Source organism: Rhinoderma darwinii, chromosome 5 (assembly GCF_050947455.1).
Source record: "Rhinoderma darwinii isolate aRhiDar2 chromosome 5, aRhiDar2.hap1, whole genome shotgun sequence".
In the NCBI taxonomy this organism is placed as follows: domain Eukaryota; kingdom Metazoa; phylum Chordata; class Amphibia; order Anura; family Rhinodermatidae; genus Rhinoderma; species Rhinoderma darwinii.
The window spans coordinates 337,624,066-337,633,694 of NC_134691.1; the positions used below are offsets into that span (position 1 = coordinate 337,624,066).

The 9,629-nt window shown below is 46.0% G+C and overlaps 1 protein-coding gene across 1 annotated transcript in view; it reads left to right on the top strand.

Moving 5' to 3' along the window:
- The window catches only part of GARS1 (glycyl-tRNA synthetase 1), a 29,569-nt gene extending 21,222 nt beyond the window's left edge, over positions 1–8,347 (top strand). Inside the window, exons 12-17 of the mRNA XM_075827779.1 lie at positions 2,341–2,486; positions 2,720–2,805; positions 5,649–5,758; positions 6,694–6,787; positions 7,308–7,498; positions 8,063–8,347. Coding sequence (XP_075683894.1) covers positions 2,341–2,486; positions 2,720–2,805; positions 5,649–5,758; positions 6,694–6,787; positions 7,308–7,498; positions 8,063–8,188 — 753 coding nt within the window. The 3' untranslated portion in view covers positions 8,189–8,347. The remainder of the gene's footprint in view (positions 1–2,340; positions 2,487–2,719; positions 2,806–5,648; positions 5,759–6,693; positions 6,788–7,307; positions 7,499–8,062) is intronic.
- Positions 8,348–9,629: the final 1,282 nt, after the last annotated feature.

The window sequence follows — 9,629 nt, forward strand, 5'->3', positions numbered from 1 at the left end:
ATCTACACAGTGACTCCACCAGCAGAATAGTGAGTGCAGCTCTGGAGTATAATACAGGATGTAACTCAGGTTCAGTACAGGATATGTAATGTATGTACACAGTGACTCCACCAGCAGAATAGTGAGTGCAGCTCTGGAGTATAATACCGGATGTAACTCAGGATCAGTACAGGGTAAGTAATGTATGTACACAGTGACTCCACCAGCAGAATAGTTAGGGCAGCTCTGGAGTATAATACAGGATGTAACTCAGGATCAGTACAGGATCAGTAAAGTAATGTATGTACACAGTGACTCCACCAGCAGAATAGTGAGTGCAGCTCTGGAGTATAATACAGGATGTAACTCAGGATCAGTAATGTAATGTTATGTACACAGTGACTCCGCCAGCAGAATAGTGAGTGAAGCTCTGGAGTATAATACAGGATATAACTCAGGATCAGTACAGGATATGTAATGTATGTACACAGTGACTCCACCAGCAGAATAGTGAGTGCAGCTCTGGAGTATAATACCGGATGTAACTCAGGATCAGTACAGGGTAAGTAATGTATGTACACAGTGACTCCGCCAGCAGAATAGTGAGTGAAGCTCTGGAGTATAATACAGGATATAACTCAGGATCAGTACAGGATAAGTAATGTAATGTATGTACACAGTGACTACACCAGCAGAATAGTGAGTGCAGCTCTGGAGTATAATACAGGATGTAACTCAGGATCAGTACAGGATAAGTAATGTAATGTATGTACACAGTGACTCCACCAGCAGAATAGTGAGTGCAGCTCTGGAGTATAATACAGGATGTAACTCAGGATCAGTACAGGATAAGTAATGTAATGTATGTACACAGTGACTCCACCAGCAGAATAGTGAGTGCAGCTCTGGAGTATAATACAGGATGTAACTCAGGATCAGTACAGGATAAGTAATGTAATGTATGTACACAGTGACTCCACCAGCAGAATAGTGAGTGCAGCTCTGGAGTATAATACAGGATATAACTCAGGATCAGTACAGGATAAGTAGTGTAATGTATCTACACAGTGACTCCACCAGCAGAATAGTGAGTGCAGCTCTGGAGTAGAATACAGGATGTAACTCAGGATCAGTACAGGATAAGTAATGTATGTACACAGTGACTCCACCAGCAGAATAGTGAGTGCAGCTCTGGAGTATAATACAGGATGTAACTCAGGATCAGTACAGGATAAGTAATGTAATGTATGTACACAGTGACTCCACCAGCAGAATAGTGAGTGCAGCTCTGGAGTATAATACAGGATGTAACTCAGGATCAGTACAGGATAAGTAATGTAATGTATGTACACAGTGACTCCACCAGCAGCATAGTGAGTGCAGCTCTGGAGTATAATACAGGCTGTAACTCAGGATCAGTACAGGATAAGTAATGTAATGTATGTACACAGTGACTCCACCAGCAGAATAGTGAGTGCAGCTCTGGAGTATAATACAGGATGTAACTCAGGATCAGTACAGGATAAGTAATGTAATGTATCTACACAGTGACTACACCAGCAGAATAGTGAGTGCAGCTCTGGAGTATAATACAGGATGTAACTTAGGATCAGTACAGGATAAGTAATGTAATGTATGTACACAGTGACTCCACCAGCAGAATAGTGAGTGCAGCTCTGGAGTATAATACAGGATGTAACTCAGGATCAGTACAGGATAAGTAATGTAATGTATGTACACAGTGACTCCACCAGCAGAATAGTGAGTGCAGCTCTGGAGTATAATACAGGATATAACTCAGGATCAGTACAGGATAAGTAATGTAATGTATGTACACAGTGACTCCACCAGCAGAATAGTGAGTACAGCTCTGGAGTATAATACAGGATGTAACTCAGGATCAGTACAAGATAAGTAATGTATAATGCAGGATGTAACAAGTAATGTAAGGTATGTACACATTGATTCCACTTTTAAGTAGATTATTTCCATGTAGATACGGAATTGGTGTGCAAAGGTGAAGAGACACTATAAAGTTTTTCTATCAGGAATGAGATTGGATTTCGGCAGAGGAAAAAAAATATATTTTCTAGTTTCACTTCTTTGCAAGAACTACAGAGAGGAATACACATCATCCCTGATGGTAAACTCTATAATAGACAATATTGTAATGCCACCTATTGCCTGCGGGTGGCAGTGATAGTTGCTTATCTCCTGGAAGTCTGTCCTGCATGTAAGCGGTCGCAGTCTGAGCCGCGGTCGGTGACTACCTCGGGCCTCACTACACACACTGGTGTTTTTTTTCTGGTAAAACCTTTTGATTTCTGTTACATTAAGTCCATTTCCTTAACTCCACTGCACAAAACCATCAATGTCGTCCAGTTTGAGGCTAATAAGGGAGCGATCGGGAAGGCCTACAAGAAAGACGCCAAGTTGGCAATGGAGTATCTCGCCATTTGTGACGATCGTTACGTCTCGGAGATGGAGAAGCTTCTGGAAGAAAAAGGGTGAGCAGTATAAAGCGGCAGGGCCGTTGTATGTAGGACGTCTGTAGGTGCCGGCCGTGAGGGCTCCATATTGGGGTGGAGAAATGTTACCCTGTCAGCCCCGCGCACCTCCCTCTATGATGTCCGTACACCCTGATGGGGCATATAGACGGCTTATCCGGAGTAGACTATATATATATATATTGCATTTTTTTGTCTTGTTTAACGCGCCTTTTGCTCTCTCTTCTCTTCAGGGAATTCACGATTGAAACAGAAGGGAAGACTTTTCAGCTGACAAAGGACATGGTCAGCGTGAAGAAATATCAGAAGACGATACATGGTACAGTCATAGATATCGCTCAGACTGATGTGGGGGTTACACCTTCTAAGACGCAGGGTTCCCTGAAATGTTGAATCGGCACACTCCTTTCCTGAAATACTCAGTGCTGCTGGGGGACCCTGCTACTTTCGCAGTGTAAGGCCCCGTGCACATGTCCATAGGGCTTTGTTTTTGTTTTTACCGTCTGCAAATACGGTCCGTAGTTCATCTGTATTTACAGATCCGCAAAAAAAAAAAGCGGCTGCAAATGATGTCACCAACATGACCCAACCACTTGAAAAGGTCACATGATCGCTCAGGTGCCGTTTTCTTGGGAAATCCCCTGCCGTCGCATAGCAACGCTTCCGCAATTACGGACGGCTACGAATGCACATCCGCAGTTTTGCGTGCGCCCATAGACTTCTATGAGCGAGGCCGTGCCGCGATTACGGACAGGAATGGGACACGTTCTGTATTTTGCAGATCATTTGTACGGACGCGTTCATGGGGCCTAAAGGGGGAACGTGCAAAATTGCGCTTTTCTCTTTCTTTTTCTCGCTCGCTTTTCTCTCGCTCTTCTCCCCTCTCTCGCTCTTTCTCTCCTCTCTCGCTCTTTCTCTTCTCTCTCGCTCTTTCTCTTCTCTCTCGCTCTTTCTCTTCTCTCTCGCTCTTTCTCTTCTCTCTCGCTCTTTCTTTTCTCTCTCGCTCTTTCTCCTCTCTCTCGCTCTTTCTCCTCTCTCTCGCTCTTTCTCCTCTCTCTCGCTCTTTCTCCTCCTCTCTCGCTCTTTCTCCTTCTCCTCCTCTCTCGCTCTTTCTCCTTCTCCTCCTCTCTCGCTCTTTCTCCTTCTCTCTCTCCTTCTCTCTCTCCTTCTCTCTCTCCTTCTCTCTCTCCTTCTCTCTCTCCTTCTCTCTCTCCTTCTCTCTCTCCTTCTCTCTCTCCTTCTCTCTCTCCTTCTCTCTCTCCTTCTCTCTCTCCTTCTCTCTCTCCTTCTCTCTCTCCTTCTCTCTCTCCTTCTCTCTCTCGCTCTTTCTCCTTCTCTCTCTCGCTCTTTCTCCTTCTCTCTCTCGCTCTTTCTCCTTCTCTCTCTCGCTCTTTCTCTTCTCTCTCGCTCTTTCTCTTCTCTCTCGCTCTTTCTCTTCTCTCTCTCGCTCTTTCTCCTTCTCTCTCCTTCTCTCTCTCGCTCTTTCTCTTTCTCCTTCTCTCTCTCGCTCTTTCTCTTTCTCCTTCTCTCTCTCGCTCTTTCTCTTTCTCCTTCTCTCTCTCGCTCTTTCTCTTTCTCCTTCTCTCTCTCGCTCTTTCTCTTTCTCCTTCTCTCTCTCGCTCTTTCTCCTTCTCTCTCTCGCTCTTTCTCCTTCTCTCTCTCGCTCTTTCTCTTTCTCCTTCTCTCTCTCGCTCTTTCTCCTTCTCTCTCTCGCTCTTTCTCCTTCTCTCTCTCGCTCTTTCTCCTTCTCTCTCCTTCTCTCTCTCGCTCTTTCTCCTTCTCTCTCCTTCTCTCTCTCGCTCTTTCTCTTTCTCCTTCTCTCTCTCGCTCTTTCTCCTTCTCTCTCTCGCTCTTTCTCCTTCTTTCTCTCGCTCTTTCTCCTTCTCTCTCTCGCTCTTTCTCCTTCTCTCTCCTTCTCTCTCTCGCTCTTTCTCCTTCTCTCTCTCGCTCTTTCTCCTTCTCTCTCTCGCTCTTTCTCCTTCTCTCTCTCGCTCTTTCTCCTTCTCTCTCTCGCTCTTTCTCCTTCTCTCTCTCCTTCTCTCTCTCCTTCTCTCTCTCCTTCTCTCTCTCCTTCTCTCTCTCGCTCTCTCTCTCGCTCTCTCTCTCCTTCGCTCTCTCCTTCTCTCTCTCCTTCTCTCTCTCCTTCTCTCTCTCGCTCTTTCTCCTTCTCTCTCTCGCTCTTTCTCCTTCTCTCTCTCGCTCTTTCTCCTTCTCTCTCTCCTTCTCTCTCTCTCTCTCCTTCTCTCTCTCTCCTTCTCTCTCTCTCTCTCCTTCTCTCTCTCTCTCTCCTTCTCTCTCTCTCTCTCCTTCTCTCTCTCTCTCTCCTTCTCTCTCTCTCTCTCCTTCTCTCTCTCTCTCTCCTTCTCTCTCTCTCTCTCCTTCTCTCTCTCTCTCTCCTTCTCTCTCGCTCCTTCTCTCTCTCTCTCGCTCCTTCTCTCTCTCTCTCGCTCCTTCTCTCTCTCTCTCGCTCCTTCTCTCTCTCTCTCGCTCCTTCTCTCTCTCCTTCTCTCTCTCTCTCTCCTTCTCCTTCTCTCGCTCTTCTCTTTCTCTCTCGCTCTTCTCTTTCTCTCTCGCTCTTCTCTTTCTCTCTCGCTCTTCTCTCTGTGCTGCTGTGACCGCGCTGCCATTCAGAGCACAAAAACCTTCACTGCACACAATCATTTTAAGCAGTCGGCATGGAAACTGCCAGGGATGGGATCCAGGGTCGACATCTCCAAAACATAAAGCGCTTCCGGTAGAACAACAAATGTTAAAAAAAAAAAAATCCTGTTTCAATCTGAAGCAGGAAAATGTAATTTTGTATGTTAATTTGTGTGTCCAAAATTCTTATATAAACGCGCACGCTCTGATCGTTCTTTAATAATCCGGATAATCGTCACTATATATATTATAATCGAGAGGTTTTCTTATACATTGACAGCCCATCCTTGAGTGTCTAGGCCCCTCCACTGCAGTACCTGGTGCAGCCACATGTGCATGGAGGGCGCTATATCAGGTACTGCAGGGAAGGGGGAGGGGGATCCAGGTCGTCGCCTTCTTTCTACTGAGAGGCCTTTATATTATTTTCCGGGTAGGAGTTTCCAGGGTCTCGTCTGGGGAGTTGTTGTATTTTCTTCACTCTCCTTTTGTTAATTGATATTTCTTTTTTTACTCTCTTTTCAGTTGAGGAAATTGTGCCAAATGTAATTGAGCCCTCATTTGGTCTTGGAAGAATCATGTACACGGTTTTCGAGCACACATTCCAGGTCCGACAAGGGGACGAGCAGAGGACGGTAAGGACGTCACCGCTGATACTTGGGGGGGATTGCTTATTTGTTGCACTATTTTCCCATTGAATTCAATGCAGAGGTAAATCCCATAACAAATAGAAGTTGTTGCATTTTTTGTGGCGGGTTCGCAGCGATTCTGCCGCAAAAAAACTCAACACCGGAAGAAAAAGAAAATCTATTACCCAGAAGTCTGTGTTCCACCTTCCAGCGCGGCCTCCTGGGATAATGTTTCATCCCATGTGACTACTGCAGCCAATCACAGGTTGTAGCAGCGGTCACATGGGAAGAAACCTGATCCCAGGAGGCCGGCCTGGATGACGTCAGAAAGCCGGCCTCCTGGGATGACGCTTCATCCCATGTGACCGCCGCTGCAGCCAATCACAGGCTGCAGCGATCTCTAAGCGCTGTCGTTTTCCGCAGCGGACGTTCCGGGCTAAAAACTGCACCACAGTTTGGTGCAGTTTTTTGCTTGGAATCCCCTACGGTACACAAGGCGGACGCGCTGCGCGCTATTACGCATCGTATCCGCCCTGTGTGAACTCCGGCTAAAGCTAAGATTTGTCTGTCCATATAAAAAGCACAAAATCTTAGCCGGGGGCAATATGTGGGGGGCAGCACTTGTGGGGAGCTAGATGAGGAGTCTGTGTAGGGGAGGAGGTGGGAGGGGGAGCTGTAAGAAGGAGCGAGCATGGCCTGTTACTGTCCTCTCTCCCCAAGTACGACCTCTAGTCAACCGGGGGGGGGGGGGGGGGTCATGGATTTCTATCCATTTCACTTTTGTGAGGCGCCATTGACCTCAGTCTGTTCCACGTCACTCCGTGAAAGGCGGGTCACCTGGGGATAACTTTGGGTCGGTGGCCCCTCAGATTGATTTCGGCGTTGGTTTTTATTGTGACCACAGTCGGTAACAAATTTGTTTTGTTCTTTTATCTCTTCAGTATTTTAGTTTTCCACCAATTGTGGCTCCATACAAGTGTTCGGTGCTCCCACTAAGCCAAAATCAGGAGTTCATGCCGTTTGTCAAGGAGCTGTGTAAGTGTCGGGGGACGCCGTCTCCTTCATGTTTACATTGTTCCTTCCGTTATCGCAGCAAGAAACGACTTCTAGCGTCTCTCTATTATACTTGTAAGGCTCCGCTGCTGTATATCTAGCCAAGTTCACCCACGTACAGACTTGTAAGCATTTCAGCTGCCAGTTGTCACCACTAGAGGGCAGTCGGTGTCTGCGGCTCCTAATCGGGTAAACAAGAGCCATATACAGACCGCCCTCTAGTGGTGACAGGCCTGGAAATTTTTTACATTTTATCACATCAGAGGTTGTCCAGGATTCCACCAACAGCACCACACCTGTCCACAGGTTGTGTGTGGTATTGCAGCTCAGCCCCATTCGCTTCAAAGTTTCCGAGTTGCAATACCAGACACAACCCATAGACGGGAAGATGTGAGGTTCTACAGCCTGAGAGCTAACTGGAATCCAGCAGAATTGTGAGCGCAGCTCTGGATGTGATTTGGAATATAAGAACCGCAAAACTGATATTTGTCTTTCTCTGTAGCCGAAGCTTTAACCAGGAACGGGGTGTCGCACAAAGTAGACGACTCATCTGGATCCATCGGGAGGCGCTACGCCCGGACAGATGAAATCGGTGTCGCCTTCGGTATCACAATAGACTTCGACACAGTGAATCGCACTCCACACACGGCCACGCTCAGAGACCGCGACACAATGCGACAAATCAGGGCCGAGGTAAAGTCGCCTTATTTGTCAGGTGCAGCTGATGCTGACAAGCCACACCCACCAGATTCCCATGCTCATAAAGCCACTCCCCTGAATGTCATGTGACCCTGGAAGCAATAATATGTCACTCAAGAACAGTGCAGCCTAAAAGTCTCCACCCACACCAATCTTAAAGGGACAGTAACCCCAGAAATGTGAAAAATAAGGAGCGGAACACAAACATTGGCCTGTTTGTCAGTTCCTGAAAGTGTTGAATAAATCTGAAGGAGGAAAAAAAAAACATCTGTAATCCTCTAAATCCCTTCCATGTGTGTCTAGGGGGCAGGTATTGGTTAAAAGAGGTGGGACTTAGCTGATCAGGTCTCCTATTACAGATCGATGGTGGAAGGTTCCTTTAGCAGCAAGCTGCCTCCCAGCCTGAGATTGATCTGATCGGAGCTCTCTGAGAAGCACATGTCCCTTTAAGACTCATACTGAAGACGTTCGGAGGGTTTACAGCTCTGCCCGGAGATTCACTTTAAATTGGGATTTTACTCTGTAGATTTTTAATTCCCGCTCTCCGTATTATTCTAGGTTTCTGAACTCCCGGGCATCGTCCGAGACTTGGCCAATGGTTTCCTCACTTGGACGGAGGTGGAAAATAAATATCCAGTGTTTGAAGGACAGGAGACGGGAAAGAAGGAGACGACAGAAGAGTAATAGGAAGGCGGCGACACTTTTTACCGTTCATGTTAATAATTAAACGTTTTATCTAATTGACAATTAAGGGAACCGGCGTTGTACGCGCTCACAGGGATGCTCCTGATTGGTCACTTCCATTCCCAATCTCTGCCATTAAACTGTATGATGTTCATTGCACTGACGGGTTGTGTGCGGTCACTGGCGGAAAGGTGTTTACCACGTCCCATTCCTATGATCCGGCATCACAGAGTCCATATAGGGCCAGGTTCTTTCTGTACTTTTACATTTGTACCTCCTTCTGTAAAGTAGAGCCATATAAAAGGTCTAGAGGTATAAAGATGGCGGGAGGGAGTATATATGACGTATACATATAGGTCCTAGGTTATAACACTTATGTGTGACGTCTCCTATTCCTACAATGGAGACCATGTGACCTGTCGTAGAGACCGGAGATCCCCTCTAAGGAGTCCATGACCTCGGCCTTCCACCCATTAGGTCAAAAAACTTTTCTTCAAAACTGTCTCTGTAGCCTAGAGAAGGGTCCAGTTATTAAAGGGTTAATCTAGGATTAGAAAAACATGGCTGCTCTCTTCCAGAAACCACGCCACACCTGTCTATGGGATATCAGGTCCTGCAGCTCTGCTCCATGAAATAGGACAAAGCTGCAATACCACGTACAACCTGTTCACTGATGTGGCGCTGTCTTTTTTTTTTTTAGAAAGCAGCCATGTTTTTCTTATCCTAGACAATCCCTTTAAGTGGAGTCTGGCGCTGTGTGGAGCACTGCAGCCCCTTAATCCTGGAAATTGTTAATGGTACAAACTCCTAGCTATGACTGTGACAGCTGAGGGCTTGTTACAATGGTATCCAGTCTAGACAATCCTCTGTGAGGTAAATAGATCAGCAGCACAGGTCTCTCTACTGTCTGGATAGTTTGTTACAATGTATCAGTGCAGGTAAAACGTATCAGTCTGGAGTCCAGACTGTTTAGCTTACAGAGGATTGTCTAGACTGGATACACTAGTAACAAACCTTCAGCTGTGAGAATTATTAGTTCTGTACATATTAGGTTTTAGTTTTTTCTCAGCCTCTAGATATAAATAAGAATGTTCTCATTCACTGACAGCATGCCGAGATCTTGATAAAAAAAATAAAAAATGAAACAAAGTCTATTCTAAAGTTGCAGCCCTGGGTATGTCCTATTGGGTTTAGGGCTCTGCTTTTTTTTTTTTTCTCTCCTTGAAGATAAAGCTCCTTAAGACCTAATTCACACACACTATATTTTTCAGCGGTTTTCACAAGGGTTTGTACATTTTTCTAGAAAAAAACAGACGCCAAAATCCATACGTAAAGCGTGCGGCGTCTTGTAAAAAAAATATCTCTGACCTCAACAAAGTCACGCCATAAGAAATGCAGCAAAGCGAAGTGCGTGGCTCCAGCCGTGTGGCTGATCTGTGAT